Here is a 20,555-nt window from a genome sequence, read left to right as displayed (position 1 = left end):
TCACCACTCACCGAAGCACACCTGCCATTCGGCGAAACATGTGCTTCCTTCTCCCTCTCCCAGCTACTATCACATCGCACCGCCGTCCCCAAGTCATCAGCTAGTGCCGCCATCACCGACCTTCCAGCTGGGTCCTCCATCACCAAATAACCCCCTGCACTCGCCGGGCCACCACCAGCTTCACGTGTCGCCGAGCCACCACCAGCTTCACGTGTCGCCGAGCCACCACCAGCTTCACCTGTCGGCGAGTCATCATCAGCTGCAGCATCATTCTCAGAACCAGCAACAGTACCATCCACCTGCCTCGCCCATGCGCTTGCTCTCCTCGCCTTCGACTCATCAAATCTGCCACCAGCCTCAACTCCATTCGCCCAGTCACCACTCGTTGTTCCAGCAGTACCAACACCACTACCACCACTTCCCTCCTCCTCTTCCCCATGCCTCCCAGTCGCTGTCCATCCATCCTTTCCACTCGCCACAGCTCCCCTTGTGTTCAGGCCTGGGGGGTTACGGGTGGAGCACGCTGCCTACCAACCTGGTCACCAGGGGAACTAGAGGGAAGTTTCCCAACCTGAGGGACAGCGTGAAAAAGAGTCCTACAAAGAGCAAAGGCAAAGCTGCAGGAAAGGCGTGGCCCAATGACACGTATATCTGGACCGCACACTCAATGGAGGCACCGCTCATACACCACTTCCCACAGATACAGGCCAATGTGCAGGTAGGTGTTAGACAGCGTGAGACCAATGATCCCAGGAAGGGAACAGCATGTGTGCAACTATTCTCCACCCACCTCTGACACTTAAAGAGATTTTTACGCTGTTTCAGAACACGAGTTGCAGGAATAAGTTGTGCAATTGTGCTAAATCACATTGCTTTAACCACTAACCATTAGCCAAACTTTCAATACGAAGGTTTTCAAAAGAGAGTCTGCATACCTGTGTTGCAGGTGTGCATGAGATGATTTTGCAGAAGAATTCAAAGCTGTAACTGGAACAAGCAAATCCACACAGTATTTATTGCTTTTGTTTTATTAATGATATTGTTTACATACATCAAACTGTGCACACGTCCCATAGCTGAGCTATTCAACAAATTTAGGAAGGTGGCCAGTTGACAGTGAAACAAAAATGCCTTAAATCATCCCACAGGGTGTTTATCTGATTAATTGGATTTGACTTTGTTTCATTCAATAGGAAAGGTCCGTAGGGCTGTAGAAAACTACACTTTTAGTGAATCAAGAGATTAAATTCCGAAAAGCGGAGAGAATAACGTAGTCTGCGTATATCTATCTAGATCAGGGGTCTCCAGCCAGTAGATCGCGATCTACCCGGTAGATCAAAGGAGCTCTCGGAAGGAAAAAGATTGAAGACCAATGATCTAGATACACCGATTCTGTGTTCAAAGTTTTAGCTGGAATCAAGACATGACAGGGTATGTTTGGTAGAATGACGGGACAATGAAAAGGGAAGAAATGTAATTTATGACATCAGTCTCCATCTAACTGAGAATATTACCATGTGATGAGAAGTGTATATTATATACTGGCTCCTTTATGCAGGCCCGAAGGGATGATGAGGACATTTTAAAAGTATAACATCACTACAGTTTCAGTTATCTTTGTCTAACCGCCCTTTTAAATGAAGCACTCACAGCCTGAAGTGCTTCACTGATGTTTTCCCCACAAAGCTGGACTTTGAGCTGTCAACTGTTTTGCAATATCGTCATATCTTGTGCGTGACGTGACTCTGTCTTATTTATTTTCTCTGCGGGACGCTGAAAGTAATGAATGAAATGAGAGCTTTGCTGAAATAGCTCATCTCAAAATAAGATGTGACATCACAGTTTCATGGTAGAAGCAGTGTAAGAGTGGTCGATTTTAAACCTCCCATTAATATAGTGAAAAGAGCACATCCATCCGTGTGTAACCGGCTTTGTGTTGTGTAAACGGTAGAGAATACAACATAGCAGCTGCCTGTTACTCGCTGTTGGTCGGGTAGTTGTTGTCCTGCATCTATACGGGCACAGCGATCGGAGATCGCAGGTAGCCGTAGTGTGATTAGCGTGGCCGCTCCATCTGATTAACTCTTTCGTCAAATGGAGTTTTATTGCACATTAAGGAAGACAGAGCAGGTTGTGATATTAAGGGTGGAGTATTGTGTGAATGCGTCCTCACACGCCAACAGCGGCTCGCCGCTACTATAAATAACATCTACAGCTGCAGAGTGTGCAGCTCGTGTGGTCTGACGTTAGAGGAATAAAACGTTGAAATAAGCCTTTAAACGTCGCAGCTGTTTTTGTGAAACACTCGTAATCTGATCAATTTGGGTTAATGGCTCCTCCTCTTTCACTCTGTGTTGTGTATGTTCTTGCATGTGTGAGTGCGTGCTATTTGATTATTTAACTAACTGCTGCTGTGCATCATCAGATGTAATGGGCCTCTTGATTTGTGTTTATCCAATCATGATTCATTTGCTAATTGATAATTGCTTTATTATGTTGATGGTGTAGAGGCTGAAGAGAGCACGCTTCACTAATGGAAAATCATTCTCCAAAGTCTCCACACACACACACACACACACACACACACACACACACACACACACACACACACACACACACACACACACACACACACACACACACACACACACACTTTGACCTTTCTGAACAACCCTCCCATATACGGTAGCGTGAGAGCTATGAAGGACTAAATCATTTGTTTGCCTCTCGCTCTCTTTGTCTGACAAGACACACCAGGGATAGTCTGGATCTCTGGTTAAGCTGTGCTGTGCTGGACTGAACCAGGCCATAAATGCCATGATAACACAGCTGGTGCAACAGCAATTATGTAACGACTGATAATCACTTGGATGTTGTGTATCTGTGTACGAGTGCTTGTTTGTTTATATTTGTATGCTTGTTCTTTTGGCCTTTTCATGTAACACAGCCCCGTACACACACACACACACACACACACACACACACACACACACACACAACACACACACACACACACACACACACACACACACACACACACACGGAAACAGCTGCACCTGTCAGTATGTCCTTTCTGTCTCAATATCCGTGGCCTGTACTGTAACCCCGTCCCCCCGCCCCCCCGCCCTCGTCTCTCTCTTTCTGAACCTTCCTCCACTTCTCTCCTCCTGATTTTTGTTCTTTTTTTGGTTTGTGTGCATCTGCCTGCACCCTCTGCTATTCGTTGTTGTTGTCGAGCGGGCAGATTTCACTCCTCCCACAGTACCCATAATCCCTCTGACCCCCTCCCTCCCTTCCTTCTGTTCCCATGTGGGATCAAGAATCCAGTCAGCTTGACTGACAGACAGTTTTACACGTGGCAGAGACATGGAGTGAGATAATGTGTGTGTATGTGTATGTGTATGTCTGTGTGTGTGTGTGTGTGTGTGTGTGTGTGTGTGTGTGTGTGTGTGTGAGAGAGAGAGAGAGAGAGAGAGAGAGAGAGAGAGAGAGGAGATAAAGAAGTGGAACGGGGTTGATGAGAGTTTGAGATTAGTGCAGAGGGATAGATGCTGTTGCTGCTCCGCTGCACATTCACGTTGTGAAGTCGGGGTTTGCTGTCCATTTGGTTTTCTCGCTTGTTTGACGCTTGTTTAGCTGGTTGTGAACTTTTTAATTTTTTTTTGGGCTACAGAACAAACGGTGGAGCTCTTACGTGGACTCTCGCTGCTGGTGTGTTGGAGAAGACTAGGGCTACAGACGGTGGACTTCCGAACATTAAAACACTTTCTAGAGAGAGAGAAAGTGAGAGTAGACGAGGAAACAGGAGGCCAAAGGGGTGGAATGATAGGATGGGTGTTTGTGCAAATATGAGGAGAAAAAGACACCCCGTGGCTGTTTATTACCTAGTGTGAGGTTTGCCATTTGCTGTGCTTGCATAGGAACTAAGAGATAGAAGACAATGCCAGTCATCTGCAGCTGCTCTAACCCTGGCTCTCCGAGCCCGGATCTGTCCAGGCCGCGGCTCTAGAAAAGAGACAAGGAAGAAGGAGACAGAATTTAAAGTAGAATCACTGGAGGAAGAGGTTGGAGTCAGAGAAGATTTATACAAAATTTTATTAAACACGTAGCATGATGTCGTAAAATATAGTGACAAAAAACCCGACAGAACAGCGGTGCTTAAAATACTCTACCAATAAAACACAAGATGTCAAAATACAGGGTGTTGGACTGGACTACTTAATGTCACAGAGCTTTTGAAAACTGTTATATAGTGTGGTTAGCTGTGTAGTACATTAGTACTGTCCAATATAAGGGCTGTGCAGTATGTCATGTGGTGGATGCAGTCGCTCCATGGTGGTAATCTGTAGCAGATGTACTCAACATGCTGTACCAAAACATGAGACGAGTAAGTCTTCGTCACTGATCTCCGTTTTCTTGTTTGTTTGTTTGTCTTCATCGTCATGTACCTGAGATTAAACGTGGTTAATAATGCTGCCGATCTCTCTTGCAGGTCAACCCCCCTCCAGTGGTGGTCAACACCGACAGTGTCGACACACCCCCATATGTGAGTAGTTTAAATGTACTGTCAGTGGTACAAGATCTGCACTCTGCTGATACTGTAACAGCTCAGTGGTCAAGTTCTGGAGACAGTGTCTGTGTCCTAAAGTCTTTTTTGACTTTTTATTCCTAAAAAAAAAAAGCCAAGTGAGGTAAAATCACAGATTGAAGGAAGACACTGGATTAGATGTCAGCGGTTGTATGAACATTGACTTTTGACCTTTGGTTTTTGGAGCTTTGATCTGAGGTTCAAAAGTACAGGTGAACTTTTAGAATGCATCATGAAGCAGAAAAGCTGCAACTTAAGGTGTTGTCACTGTTACAACAAAGATGTCATTTGTATAAGAATGTATTTGTAGTTCATTAATTTCTTGCCTGTTTGCTGTTGTACAATTTAATTGGAGATTAATGTGGTGTGCAAAATCAGACATTGTCCGATCATTATATTTCCAGTGTCTGTAAAGTTTGAAATGTTTTTTTTTTTCTAGTTTTACATTCTTTTCTTTTCCTTTAACTGCTCCATGTTGTCAATATTAGCAAACACCACAATTACTGGAAGCAGATGGCCTAAATTTTAACCAGCCCATACAGACCACCATCACAGGTCTTGAGGTCTCCATATAAAGTAACTTTAATGTGTGGATGCATTTTTGAGGATGTCTACAAAGGCAACACCTCAACTCAAGTCTATAAGGTTGTGACATGTGACACACTTTAATCAATATATTTGTGATTTTGCACTAAACTTTTGTAAATTATTTACATCACCTTCTTTTCTCTATGACCAAGGCCAACCATCAATTAACATCAGGGTTTATTTCACTGTGTAGAGACTTGTAAACACCTTCTGGAGCTCCTGCCAGAAATGCACAGAGATTTGAATGTTTTTCTGTCCAAACGTGCACAATGGTGATAGTACCGTCTTTTAGACAGACCGCTCGGTCTTCCATTAGATGGATCCAGATGTAATTTTACTGGTAACCAGCTGCCGCAGAGAATCAGTGTCTGTTGTTGTTAGATAAGTTTATTATGTAATTACTGGGGAATTACTCCCCGCTGAACAGAAACCGAAATAAAACACAGGCAGAGGAAGATCTTTCTCACGCAGATTTCACTTCCTGGTACTCTGATATTTCTGATGACTGTGATTCTCTTCAAGAGAAATACAAATGATGCACAAATACAGGAAAAACAGTCAAGTTTAAGTGCCTATGACTCTTTTGAAAGCCGAGGAGCTAGAAATTAAACAAAAGAGGTTTGTAATAGGAAAAATGCATTTAATAAACCTCCTGCTTATTGTGCCTGTATGGAAAGCAACAGCCACAGTAAAGCTGTGATAATCGTGTGACTTTGTTAGTTTTGGTGATGCTTTTTAAATAATACATCGGAATAAATATCACAGAGAATCTTTAATGGGTTTTGAAGCAACCCCAGTATATTCTTTTCTTCATATTCAATATAAATTAATTTATTTTGTAACCAGACACCATCCAGTCTGAATATTTGATCATAGTGGACACACTGTAGATGGCGTCCAGTGGAAGATTGTGCCCTCCGTTTGAAACGACGGAAATTCAAAATCTAAACTAATCTGACTGCACAGAGACCCAGATTACAGCCATGGGGATTACATGGGCCACTGGGATGTCACTCGACCACTGCGTACGTGTGTGCGTGTGTGTGCGTGTGTGCGTGTGTGCGTGTGTGTGTGTGTGTGTGTGTGTGTGTGTGTGTGTGTGTGTGTGTGTGTGTGTGCGCGCGCGCGTGTGTGTGTGTGTGTGTGTGTGTGTGTGTGTGTGTGTGTGTGTTCTTGCCTGCCCGCAGCAGCTGTATCTGGAACAAGACTCTCATCTCCCAGTACAAACTGAGAGGAACACAAAACATATAATAGTCTGTTCGGATTGCATTTAAATCTGAGCATTTTTGGTTCAGTCAGAAAACGGAGACGTCAATGTGTTTCATAGTACAAGCAGTGCCGGCTGAGCGTCGTGATTGGCTCATGGGCAATTCATCAAGGATGCTCTTAAATATGACATCAGAGATACATCATCAGTAAATACGTATTACGAGTTTAATCTCTGGATTCATGCATCATTCATAAAGAATTAAATCTCTAAATTCACATTTCTGACTCTGAGATGTTGAGCTTTGTTGCAGTTTGTTTTACCTGATGGGAGCATTAATGGTCAGATAATCAACTTTTGTATTCGAAAAAAAAATCCTGTAATTCCTGATAGCTGATGGATTTTCAAAGATGGATCAAGGAATATTTATGTATCTAGAACTGAATGATAAGAGATATGATGACGCAGTGATGTTAAACGAGGAGATTTGTTGCTGCATGGGAGGACGATGTTACTGCCAACGGCAACTGACGTGACAGAGAACAAAACACTAATGAATCTAAAAAAGGCTTGACTTTAAACCAAATGCTGGAAACGCAGGAAAATAGTGCTTTTACTCAAAATCTGCCGCACAAAGTAACTAAATACATTTAAACGAATGTTGTACTTGAGTTCAGGGATGTTGAGTTATATATAACATCTGTTGTGATATATTGCGATTTATTACCTTTTCACAAATGTAAATAATGCCCCCAAAGAAAAACGTTGTCAAAAATCTGTTCCATCCAATACAATAAAGTTGTCAATCATTTTTATTGCTGCAAAATGGAGATTATCAATCTGTGGATTTGTATAAGACCTAAGTTTTCTTCTTCTTCCTGAGTATATAAGCATTTTATAATCTCTTAGATGTATCTTTCTACGTCACTGTATCTAAAGTAGATAAACCGGCTGTTTTTTATTGGTTCCTTAACTTTTGTAAAGGGTTTGCATCCTTCTTCCTCCACTTGTCTTCATTTTGAACATGTTCTTCACTCTCTAACAGGTCAATGGAACAGAAGCCGACTATGAGTATGAGGAAATCACGCTGGAGCGGGTAAAAACATGCAAATTACAATGACACAAACACACCACCAACACGTGTGTCTTATTATACACACATTGCAAATGTACTCAGTCACATCTGTTTCTCAGTGACCGTACCTCAGTTCAAACTGAACCCTCTCCTCACTAGGACACTTGTCAATAGTCACACTAGACCCTCACTAGTGTTTCAGGAGCAGACGACCAAAAATAGAATAAAATGTAAAAGGGAAAAGATTGTAAAATGTCCCATTAAAGCTTGCGAAAATGTGGTTCAAACTTTTTCGAAATGTTTTTAACAAATTGGCATAGACAAGAAAAATAATGTATTTTTTTTTTTTTTTACCTTTGTAAGAAATTGTTTGTTTATGCAGAACCATATTGATCAAAGCAGTGAGTTGATCAAGCAAATAGTTTTTAGGGCCTTTAAGGTTGTCATGAACAGTCGATGTTTGACACTTCTCACTCACTGTAAGCTTCAATCTGTTGGTGTTGTGTGCAACTGTATAAAACACATAATATTGATGTTTGGTGAATATCTTACTATCCTTTTATACTTTTGGGGTTAAATGAACTGTGTTGGTAATCATAAGCAGTGTGGCTCAGAAGTGTATTAGATTGAGATTGAGATTTTTTTTTTTTAAAGATAGCAGTCTGGTCCTACACTACTCCTGACCTGTTTCTCTCAATGATGTAATCCTATGTTGAGATGTTTTATTACCATAAAGAAATACAATCCTATAAAACCAAAGTATGACATAGAAAAGGTTGTAAGACCTGATAGATTTAAGTCTTAAAAGTTTGATCTTGTCAGTGTCGGCTGTCTTTATCTTCCTCCTCTGCCTTCACTCAGCCACTCACTGGTCTGATTCTGATGACCCGCTTTTCCTGCCCTCTCTATTTCTTCTCCATCCATCTCCACTTTCCTCTCCTGGTCCTCTACCCTCCTCCTCCTCCTCCTCCTCTTCCTCCTCCTTTCTCATTATACTCCCCTTTCTCTCACCCTTGAGGCTGCCTCTCTCTCCCTCTCTCTCTCTCTCTCTCTTTTCTCCTGTGACCTGGTTCTGTCTGCTTGACTGGATCTGCTTTAAAGACACGATGGACATACACGCCAACACATTAGACTGGCTTTAAACCCGGTGACAGAGCGTCAGTGAGCGAGAGAGACTCAGAGCAATGGCTGTTGTCAGCTAGTGTGTTCTGTTCGCAGGCGATCTATTCTGTGTCGCACAGACGTCTTGCACAAATCATAAATAAAATTTGGCAAAAGGTAAGAATCAGAAAGATATTATACATGGAGCTCGGTAATGAAAAACATAGAAGATATCCAATGTGTCTTGGTGATAAATTGGAGAGGAATTCTATATATGATGTAGTGTGGTAGGTACTAATGTTTCAATGATGTGTATGTTTTTTTGCAACAGGAAGTTCTAATCCTGTGGGCAAATTACTCCAGTGTGATTATCAACATCTTATATAACGTACCTAGCTGTATCTGGGTGATGCTTCTTCTTCTTCTTCTTTTTTTTTTAAAACAATGTAAATAATTTAAAAATTGCGTCTTGATGGTCTTTGCTTTGTGGGAAGATAGATACAATAAAGTAACATTTTTATAAAATCAGTATGACAGTGACACTTTCACAGGATTCCTAGATGTCATTAGATTTGCGCACCAAAAATGATCGTTTAAAATCAGCATCAATGCTCACATGATGTTTATTTTCACCATTAAAACACTCTGTGTCTCTGTGTTTATGTGCAGGGTAACTCAGGCCTGGGTTTCAGTATCGCTGGAGGGACCGATAACCCCCACATCGGAGAAGACCCCTCGATCTTCATCACCAAGATTATACCTGGAGGAGCTGCGGCCCAGAATGGACGACTCAGGTACCAAAACACACACACAGATAGATGTTTTCATTAAATGTTAGGATGAATTGTTGACTTGTTTGCCGCTGCTGCTTCATGCCGAACCTCAACTCTTTTCTGAGTAATTCTAACTTTAACCAAAAGCCCTGACATCTTAAATAAGATGTTTAGGCTTGTTGGGGAATCATTTTTGTCATCAGATGGGATTCAAATCCTCACAAAAATACTGTGACTTGATTTTGTCTTCACAATGAAAGCACACCTGCATTGATCACAGCTTATTTTGTTGCCTGTAACGCTTGTTGGACCTGACACACATTCAAATGATCAATAACATTTGATCAAATGTGTTTGCAAAATCTGGAAATATAAAATTAATCAGTATTTGTCCATTCATTGTTAAAGCTGCTTTTCCTTTTCCACGTTCACACGGCAGAAGAAACGTTCGAGCACATAGCGTCACTCTCGTGTGAGCAGTTTCACTTGGTCGTTGCTGGTGATGCAGCGATCGACCTGTCAACATTACTGTTACAAAACACTTGACGTTAGACAGCAATGATTCTGTGAACTGCCAACAAAAGCCAGCCAACAGCTTGAAAGGTGCTGAGTGGAGAGCATCTCCAATCACAGTAAATTGTCTGTTCAAGCGTTTCTCCGCACTTCACCGTAAGAGTTTGCCAATGTAATTACAGTAAAGTATGCAGAAATTGAATGCCTTGCCCTCAACAATTTTGCCCTTTACATTACTACTGATGGGTATTAGAGGAGCTTCAGGCACCAACAGCAGATGTTTCACTTCATTTGACTTATCAATGTCTAGTGAGATCTTCTTTTCCTTTTTCCTTAATTAAATATCTTAGAGAAAGTGACTAATAGAACTCTCTGTTACTGTCTTGCTCCCACTCTGTACAGTTTTAAGGTGAGAGACAGTCAAATCTGCTATTCCTTCCCAATTATCTCTTCATGCAAGTCAAATGTGGTCTTTTCTGTACGTGATGTTGCCGTGCAGGGTGAACGACTGTATAGTGCGCGTGAACGAGACGGACGTCAGGGAGGTGACCCACAGCGGGGCTGTGGAGGCGCTGAAGGATGCTGGAGGTCTGGTCAGACTGTGTATACGACGCAGGAGGAGCCTCACTGAGAGGATCATGGATATCAAACTGGTCAAAGGGCCTAAAGGTAAGACGACACTACACATACACGGTGGCAGTGTAGTGGAGTTTTGTTGTTTTGGCTCGACTCCAGAACACTGAATTAGAAATAAAACACTGTGACGTGAAGGTGCTGACTTTCAGCTTCAAAGCTATTTCATGCTTCTGCTATCCTGCTACTTAAACACTGGATTAAAGACATCAGCTGCTGCCGGAAAGTGAAGAAAAGAAAGATCAGGCACAATTTTCTGAATTCTTCTCAGAAGTCAGCCTGTTTAATCAACAAAGATACAGTAGTGGGATCGAACAAGGAAAAGAAGAGTATCGTAGGGCAAAACATTTATAGCTTTGAAATATGAAATATATTAGAAAATCTGGTTTACATGATTGGATGAGTTTATTACTCCATTATTGTACTACATTAAATTAATGGTCAAATTGGTAAAAGAGCCAAAGGGTTAGAAAATGCAATGAACAAAAATATCTAAAAATAAGAGCATCATATGGCAACCTACTGTTGAATTTGCATACAAAATATGACTTGTTGTTCTTTCCCAGGTTTAGGATTTAGTATAGCAGGTGGAGTTGGAAACCAACATGTCCCGGGCGACAACAGCATCTATGTGACTAAAATCATCGAGGGAGGGGCTGCACACAAAGACGGACGGCTACAAATAGGGGACAAACTTGTGGCTGTAAGAAACTTTAAAAAACTTGTTTTCTTTCTTTTTTTGTTTTCTTATCATGCAAATGATCATAGAGTCGGATGCAATAAAGTACATCCTGTATGCAGATCACAGTCTCCATCAACAAAAAAAATATTTTTTTTGCATTTGTAATCCCTTAATATCACCAACAGCAGCCATTATGGCATGAGTTTACATGTCACAAATAGTCCTTAGTAACACAATACATGGAATGAACTGCACTATTTCATACCAGAAGTGTAATTATTCATCAGTAACATTACCAAATTAAGAAGTATGCATCCTTTGTTGCATGATAGCATCCCCCTTATATTTTTGCTTGCAGTCTGGTCTTGCTTCCCAGTGGACATTTCTGTTGTCTTCATGTTTTCTGTGTGTATGTGTTTATGTGTCCAGATACTAATCCAGTATATGTCTGCAGGTAAATGCCTCCTGTTTGGAGGAGGTAACTCACGAGGAGGCAGTGGCCGCCCTGAAGTCGACCCCTGACGTCGTGTACCTCCGTGTGACCAAACACACCTCCCTTTTTATCAACGACAACTTCCCTCCACCCGATGTCACGAATTGTGAGTACACACCGGAGAGCGCTCAGTACATGACTTAAACAAAAGGTCAGAGGGACAGCAAATGGTGTGATTTTGCCCAGGGTTCATTGTGTAACATTGCGTTTGTGGAAACCAGTGTCATCAGACATCACAACATCAAAAAACAGTTGCAGATAAATAGTGCTCTGGTGAATGTTGCACGCATCATTGCAATCAAGATGGTGGAGCATTTTGGAGCCAGATGGTGTCGAACTATAAAAAAAAAAAAAAAACTGCAAGGAACGAAGCTGAATTTTTTTGCTCCCACACATCACGAAAGCTCCCGTTTACTGCTTGAGGCTGAGGCTTTCACAGAACACACTCTTAACTCAGAGCGACTCACTCAGCATGAATCATGAAGTTCCGGGCGGCCGTCATTACAGGCAACCAATCAAGGTAACGTGTTCAGAAGACGGTTTAATGCAGACGTGCTGCAGAAAGAGGCCGAATCAGGAAAGTGAGCACAGAGAAATTAGTAAAGGATGAGTGAATTTACCTTCCATGTGAAATGACTGGTTCGGTGGTGAAGAGGATCTCGATTGAGGATGAGGAGGAAGACGCCCACGTAGTTTTGGAGCAGCAGTTAAGGGATCAGGAAAGATTTCAGCACTGCTCCAAATCTACCTGATACACTGATGAGCCAAAACATTATGACCACCTGCCTTATATGTTGTTGGTCCAACCTGCCCATGCATGGACTCTACAAGACCTCTGTAGGTGTTCTGTGTGCGAGTGCTGGTGCAGATCAAACTTGTACAAGCACATCCCTCAACACGCTGTCACCATTTCAAGGTTTGTCCTTCATCTGACTGATCTGACTTATCACTGCTGACCCGAGACCACGAGCAGTCTCCGAAGTCCGTAAATATCTGGTCCTTGTCAAAGATGCTCAAGTCCTTCAACTCGACTATTTCTCAGCATGTTGATAGGCCTGTCACATTTATTAGATAATTGCCTGATCGCGATTAATTGAGCTGACTGCCATTTTGCATTCATCTGTATAAAAACAGCTGGATGAAACAAAACGAAATATCATATTTCCATCACTACTTTCCCCGTTAGAGGTTTGACTGGAGCTCTTCTAATGACGTCATCTCTTTAGGCCTCCTTCCTATGCGGTGGTTTAATGGCAGTCCAGTTGTAAATTACTACCACCATAGTACTTTGTATTTTTTTTTTATTATTATTGGTACCGATCATTGTCATTTACCAAACATGTTATTTATGTCATATGGTCCCAGTACAATTTTTGTTTGCAAAGCCTAAAAGGCAAATGGAAATGTAACTTCTCCATGAGATGTATGTGTATTATTAAATTATCATCAGGCTTATATTGTAATAGTGACATATAAATAATAAAAAAATACAATTCAAATGCAATATAATGATCATGACATGCCTACATGTTGACTATAAGAATCAACTGTTCACTCACTGTCTTAAATATTCCAGATAGATATACACCATTGATACAAGATAATCAGGATTATTGACTTCATCTGTTATTGGTCATAATGTTTTGGCTCATCTGTATACATGTCTGTAGTGAGAGGCAGCTTGTCACTGCAAACAGCTCAGGACGTTTCAGTTCCACAGTCAGTTGGACTTTTTACTAAAAGCCAAAGCTTTGGTGTCACAAGATGTAGTCAGCGAAAGAAAACCAGCAGATTCGAATAATATAATCATAATGTGATCGTGCATTGTTCATTTTGATATACAAGATAGTTCCAGTGTAATAAAAGCATTTAAATATACTTTGAGATGTATATGTTAAAATTTGAAATACATTCTATACTGATCACGTCTCCCAGACAGCTTATTTGTTGTATAACAGTCTGATTATCAGACTGGGTGAATTTAGTTTGCTGGACTTCAGCCACTTGTCATCTCTCCAAATCAGCATATTATCAAACAACATGTCATTTTTCACTGTTCTGAGTCTGACACATTCCCAAACTGCATATGCCACACTGTCATCTCTCAACATACTTCATACCTGCAGTACATTTAACTATATAAATATACTCATTAGTTTTGACACAGTATAGATGGACAGACAATTATTGCCAGCTATTTTGATAATCAATTGTTAGTTTTAAATCATTTTTATTGGAAAAAAAAATTAAATCTCTGATTCCAGTTTCTTAAATATGGATAAAAAAAAAAAAAAAAAAAAAAAAATTTCTCTTCCATGATAATAAACTGAATATCTGTTGATTTAGCACGGTTGGTCGTGACAAAACAAGATGCACTTTCGGTTTTGAAAAACACCGATCAAAACTTTTCAGCTTTTTCTGACTTTAAAAAGACCAAACAGCAAATCAGTAGATTAATCAATGACGAAAACGTTTGTTATCTGCAGCCCTATTTCAAATATAGAAAGTACATGAATGTATATGTGCAGTACAGTCTAATGTTTAACAGTATGGTCAAATACAAAAAAAAATTGTGTTTTCCTCCAGCGTACTCGCCGCACCAGGACAACCATATAAGTCCCTACATGAGCGGCAGCCAGTCTGTAAGCCCCGCCCCACTGACCACACCCAGATACTCCCCGCTGCCCAGGACCATGACTGGAGACGATGATGTCCCCAGGTGAGACCTCACATCGTCACACAAACACATACATTCTCATTTATAGACAGTTAAGAAAAAAGACATCGCTCTGGTTGGATTACAGGCAAAAAATTCCGATACCCTTACCCTCTACTAAGGCAAGCCAAGCAATTAGAGCTATTCATTTATATTCTATTATTATCTTTTAAATTAAATTTAAGATTAACTCAAGTTTAACAACATATTTAAAGGGAATTATGTGTATATGACTTTGTTGTGTTACATATAAACATGGTCTCAGGTTTGAAATTTTTACTCAATAGAATTGTAAACATCTAGCTCGGTATTTTTAGTAGGTTGGCGGAACAAGCAGAGAAACGGAAAATTAATATAGTCACTTGTGAATGTAAGGAGAGGGACATGTAATGTTCATTCTCAAGTGGTTCATGCATTTGAAAATATCTGAACACATCAACTACTGGACTTCAAATTATAAGAAAAATACAGTGTATTTGGAGAATTACATGCAGTGAGGCAACTTTTTAACTTTTGTATCGTGAAACCAAATAATTTCTTTCGGCTGTTTCATCTCCCTGACACATTATTATTTATTAAAAAATTGTCATGAATATCAACCAGGAGAGAAAATTCAAACCTTATCTGGCAAATATTTTGAATGTTCTGGAGCTTCTTGGCTTTTATAGTCTATGAAATGAATTTAAATCCAGCTGTTGACGCGGTCCAAGAATCTTTTTTTCTTTGTCCTTCCCTTTTCCTTCATGCCTGGTCTCAGGTCCTCCTCTGAGGTACACCGGGTGACCTCGGTCCTTCCCTGTTGTGCTCACTCTGCTGCAGCTGCGTGTATTTGTGTGTGTGTGTGTGTGTGTGTGTGTGTGTGTGTGTGTGTGTGTGTGTGTGTGTGTGTGTGTGTTTGGCAATAGGCAGATGGCTCTGCAAATTTTGTCTGGCGTGTACACTCAGGTCACATATGTACACACACACACACACACACACACACACACACACACACACACACACACACACACACACACACACTCATTGCTGCTCTACTGTCTTTAATCCATTTTAATGGAGGGATTACAGCCTATCACAGTCCTCGTCACTTGACTGGCATCACCGTGGTTACCAGAATATGACTCATTTCGTCATAAACCATTGGGCCAATCAGTTTGCTTTGATTATAATTAATCTGATAAGCTGCAGACGGACTGCAGAATGGTCATTTTGACGTCTGCCCTTCTCTTTCCTCCAATTATTTTCCTCTCTCGTTCCGTCTTTCATCTTTTTCTCTCCCGCTCTCTGATTAGTCATGCAAATACAGGCTTGAAAAAATGTCCACTGAGTGAGGGCAATTGTTTTACATCTGCTGTGACACTTATTTGGATGAAATATGTGACTCATCCATTTGTTTTTCAGAACGAGAAATAGATATAATGATTCAACTTTTTCTTCTTCAATTCCAGAACATTTATTCAGGCTTTCTGTTCCATTTTTCTCAGATGTATTATCCGTATAGCAGACTGCATGGAAGCCAACATTTGCAGTTACACTAAAACCTGAGTCACCTTAAATAATGTTGCTGGATTTAATTACACTGAGAAATAAACCATGTTTAATGTGGATATGTCACCTCACAGAATCCGTCTAGACGGTTTTGGCTCCCGATACTGATCCAGTGAGTTGAATTTAACCTATAGTTGGTCAGTTGGAAAGGCTCAGGAGGTGTTACAACAGGAAAGAAGTCAGTCATTTAACTTAACCACTGGAAACCAGTTGTGATTGCTTCACTGCTCTCTTCTGTTCATTTGCATTCCCTTTTGGGCTTTTATTTTTAGGACATTCAAGCTCATGCATATTGATTGATCAAGTACCAACCAATGAAATAATCAGAAGTGTGTGTCTAGGAAAACACAGACATACCTGCAGGTGTAGTTGTTATCACTAAGCGTGGTGTTGCTTCAAAACTGAGAAAGTGCAATGATGACACCTGCTGGTGAACATGGTGAATAAGAGATTCACCATGTTTATCGCTTCAGATTTTATAGTCAGAGTTTGTAGATAGAGACAATACAGTTAATATAGTCGCAATATTTAAATGTTTTAAAATCCTCTCAGTATAAGTTATTGAAATGTGTCATCAGTCGTAACTGACTGATCAAATCTGTTCAACAAGCGTCATGAATACCTGAAAAACTGTCAGCTCACTGAATACATTATTTTTCAGTGACACTTCAGTAAATTAAATACTCTTTTTAATATTTAACTATTTATTTGCATGTTACTGTTAAATGCAATTTTAATTTAGATTAAATGTTGTATTTGAATGTACTACTATATCACTGTAAAAAACTTTGAACTTTGCCTGTTTTTACTTTCATAAAAATAAAATTTTACTTTCTTATTGATACATCAGTTTTAATGTATTTCTTTATAAAGCATTTTAAACTGCCTTGTAGCTGAATGATGCTATATAAATAACTTTGCCTTTATTCATTACAAAAACAAAACAAACAAAAAAACAAAACAAAACAAAACAAAACAAAACAAAACAAAAAAAAATATATATATATATAGTCACAAGAGGTAATGGTTGTGGTCGAGCAAATTGCAACCAGTGATAGACAAGAAGCACGTGAAAGTAAACTACATGCAAACATTGCAACAATGTTGACCAACTGTATTTGTCCACTAGTGGATTTGAATCAGGGATCTCCGGGTCTCCAGAGGTTCACACAAGTTGGCATTTTTACAGCAGATGTATATGGGAGCATACATGCAGATAAATCTACAGAATTTAAATAGTGAAGTCATTTTGATTCAAGCCCAAGTCGTTTTTGAGATAATTGCAGAAACGTAGAGTTGATTTTTACAGCGCCACCTTTTGGGCAATTATTGTCATTTTTGGTGCCCGGGTAGTGAGAGCAATTTCCAGCCTATATGCCAAATTTGGTGAGTTTTTACTGTATGGGTTTTGCTGCACAATCACTTTAGCAGAGAAAAATAAGAATAGGAAGAAGAAGAAGAAGAATCAGAACACAGCTATGCTGCTTGGACCACTAGAAACCCACTTATTTATGCAAAAAAAACAAATGGATACCATCATCTCTTACCCTAATGCGGTGGTGTGTGTGTGTTTGATTTGTTTCTTCCAGGGACCCCAGACGGGTGGTGCTGCAGAGGGGCTCTACAGGTCTTGGGTTTAACATCGTTGGAGGGGAGGATGGAGAGGGAATCTTCATCTCCTTCATTCTTGCTGGAGGTCCAGCTGATCTCTGTGGGGAACTGCAAAAGGGAGACCGAATCCTGTCGGTAAGATTTCACACGCGCGCACACACACACACACACACACACACACACACACACACACACACACACACACACACACACACACACACACAGTTCACTGAGAAATATAAAAACAACAACGGTCACTGTTACTGTTATTTTATTTTCCTGAAGAGCCTCGACTTCGTGCGTCCATCTCTAATAAAGTAGAATCACACAATTCAAAATAAGTGTAAAATTTATACTAAAGCTGAACAGTTTTATTTTGTCCAGATTCATCTTTGCAATTATTTCCATTGTCCACAGCAATCAGGAAAAGAAGTAAACATGTAATATCTTATTTGTACATTACCAGTCAGTCACTGCCCACTAACGGCTGGTGTGTGTGTGTGTTGTACTGCGTGTTCCACTCAAATGAAATACAGTTTTAATTTCCTTCAGATAGAACTCAAGCTGGATTTAATCCTCAGACTGTAGAGACACTGACGGTCCCTGGAGAATTACTGTATTCATGTATTCAAGTACTGACATGGGAAGGATTTTTATCCATAAAACAGGCTTTCACAAAGTACATAAATACTACATGTGTGAGTTATTGACCCACTCAGGTTTTTTTTAATAACGTCTCATTATACATTTATTGCTATTGATCCGCCCTGGGTCTAATTTTGTGTGTGTGTGTGTGTGTGTGTAGGTAAACGGGGTGAACCTGTCCAGTGCAACACACGAGCAGGCAGCCGCAGCTCTGAAGAACGCAGGACAGAACGTTACCATAGTAGCACAGTACAGACCAGAGGGTGAGTACTGCAGATACTCCATACACGTCCATCCATCTGGTTTGATACATGGACTCATGAATGACTCACCACATCACATCTATGCCACATGGAGAAGACGATTTGTCGGTTAAGAGAAAAACGGGAAGCATTTGAAAACACAAAGATGTGGTAGATCTGTCATATTTACTGTGTTTGCTGAGTTTATTTGATCGCTCTTCGGACCTCCACAGTTTTCTGAACGCTCGGAGGTACTGAGTTGTGAAATATTTGCCGACATTTAAGGAATTGGTGGAGGCCATGAAGTTGGTTTTGGAATGGCTGTTGGGCTAATATGTCGTAATTTTAGTCATATTGAGTTTTCTGTGTAATTTAATAATCCGTCTGAAGAAAATGTTGATGATCCCATTGGCCTCATCTCTTCTGTTATTTTGTCTTTGCATTTTCCCGCCTGCTAGCTCGCTAAATTGTTCGTGTCTGTGGCTCCTCAACTCCATCCATGTTGCCGTTGACTAGCATCGGTGTTCTCAACCTCTTAAACACCATAAACATACTGTACACGTGACTTCCCATATCATAATCATGAGCTCATGACTTTCAAGGCCGCTTTTGTCTTTGCCTTCGGTAACACCTGGCAGTCATCAGTGGACACAGCAGACATTTGTATGTGAGTAAGCGACGACCAGCCTCACTGCCTAACACTCAAATCTGTCCTCACAATGATGTACCTACACACAGACACACACCGGGGTTCCCAACAAGCACCATCCTGGATATTTGTCCACTGGAAGTGACTGAGAAGCCCGTAACCTAGGAAACCCAGTTATAGGTGCTGATTGGCTCAGCTAATGGGATGCTGTCATGGCGGTGGGGACCTGAGCATAGCACACACCAACCCACACACGCTCATGCACACAGTTGGGCAGCATCAGGCCCCCGGATCCCTGATTCACTTCAGAAGTGTGTCTGCTGGAAGAGGCTGTGGGTGTGTGATGTGTTTGTGTGAGACTCTTCCTGGTAGCATCATGTATTATTCAGCATGAGAGGAGAAATGAAGCTTAACCCACAATATAAAAGTAAAATTTAATTTGCCTGCATATGTTCAGCAATTAGATATGTTTGTGATAAATTACTTTTAATTCTCGCCGGCATAGTCTCTAGATGCCAGAAAAGGAAGTCGAAATTTGTCGCAAGGCTCAATCCAAAACACTAATATAATTTAAATACATGTCATTGGACCCACTCGTAATCAAGTATTATTTAGTCAGGTCAATATAAGGCTTTGTACTAAAGACCGGTGAGAGATGGAGAGGGTGGTCAGACTGCCAATGGGGGCCTTCGGGTGTTGAAGGATTGACATTAAGTGTAAACTGTTTGGAGCTTGTCAATCTTGATTTCGAAAGGCTTTGACTGCATGACAAGAACAGTACGTCTTCTCTGATGAAGAAACGAGGAAGAAACTGTCAGTAAAAACCTTAAATACTGTTGCAGACTTTAGAATCACTAAACATTTAAGTTTGAGACAGAATTTTAGTTAGATATGATGCATAGTAATGAGGCTTTAAGTGAATACATGCCTCAGCTATCCCGTCAAAAAGTGTGCGGGCTAAAATGGTATTAGCCTAACTCGTACTGTATGTAACAGGGTAAAGTACATGAGGAAGTGGACGTCCCTGTCAGAACCTAATGAAGTTCCACAGCAGCTAAAGTATGCAAATGTCTTGGAAGCCCGTGCAAGTAGCCTGACGGTATAATCCATAAATCATGCTGAAAACCATGATGTATGGATTATGATTTCTCAAAGGTCGTACAAGGATGATTTATGGATTATGAATTTACATTTCAGGAGAGAGTCTGTGGTTCAGTGAAGATCCTAAATTAAGTTTCTTTTCAGGTGCAGATAATGAATTGATACTGGAAAAAGAAGGATATCCCAAACTCAGATCACACAAGCATGAAAGTGGCCAAAGTAAAATATTGTAAATCCATCTGAAAGCTCAGATACTGTAGCTTCTTCGATTTGCAGTTAAAAGCTTTGACATTTTGACAAAATTAAAAGTCGGCTCTGTTGCTCCATCAACAATGAAAGAATTACAACCAGTTCACTGTGCTGATAATAGTCAGTTCCAAGTAGATTTTT

At 40.6% G+C, this 20,555-nt stretch overlaps 1 protein-coding gene across 6 annotated transcripts in view; it reads left to right on the top strand.

Annotated features, from left to right (window-relative positions):
- LOC138200422 (discs large homolog 1-like protein) overlaps positions 1-20,555 on the top strand; it is a 101,096-nt gene that overhangs the window by 50,514 nt on the left and 30,027 nt on the right. For all 6 annotated transcript variants that reach the window (XM_069153059.1, XM_069153060.1, XM_069153061.1 and 3 more), the window contains 9 exons: positions 4,493-4,546; positions 7,429-7,479; positions 9,229-9,353; positions 10,345-10,514; positions 11,045-11,181; positions 11,615-11,759; positions 14,240-14,372; positions 17,507-17,663; positions 18,334-18,436. In XM_069153059.1, coding sequence (XP_069009160.1) covers positions 4,493-4,546; positions 7,429-7,479; positions 9,229-9,353; positions 10,345-10,514; positions 11,045-11,181; positions 11,615-11,759; positions 14,240-14,372; positions 17,507-17,663; positions 18,334-18,436 — 1,075 coding nt within the window. The remainder of the gene's footprint in view (positions 1-4,492; positions 4,547-7,428; positions 7,480-9,228; positions 9,354-10,344; positions 10,515-11,044; positions 11,182-11,614; positions 11,760-14,239; positions 14,373-17,506; positions 17,664-18,333; positions 18,437-20,555) is intronic.

This window comes from Embiotoca jacksoni, unplaced genomic scaffold (assembly GCF_022577435.1).
Source record: "Embiotoca jacksoni isolate LCO1_2020_lvr unplaced genomic scaffold, fEmbJac1.0.p SCAF_19, whole genome shotgun sequence".
NCBI lineage: Eukaryota > Metazoa > Chordata > Actinopteri > Embiotocidae > Embiotoca > Embiotoca jacksoni.
This window is presented reverse-complemented; position numbering and strand designations above follow the sequence as displayed.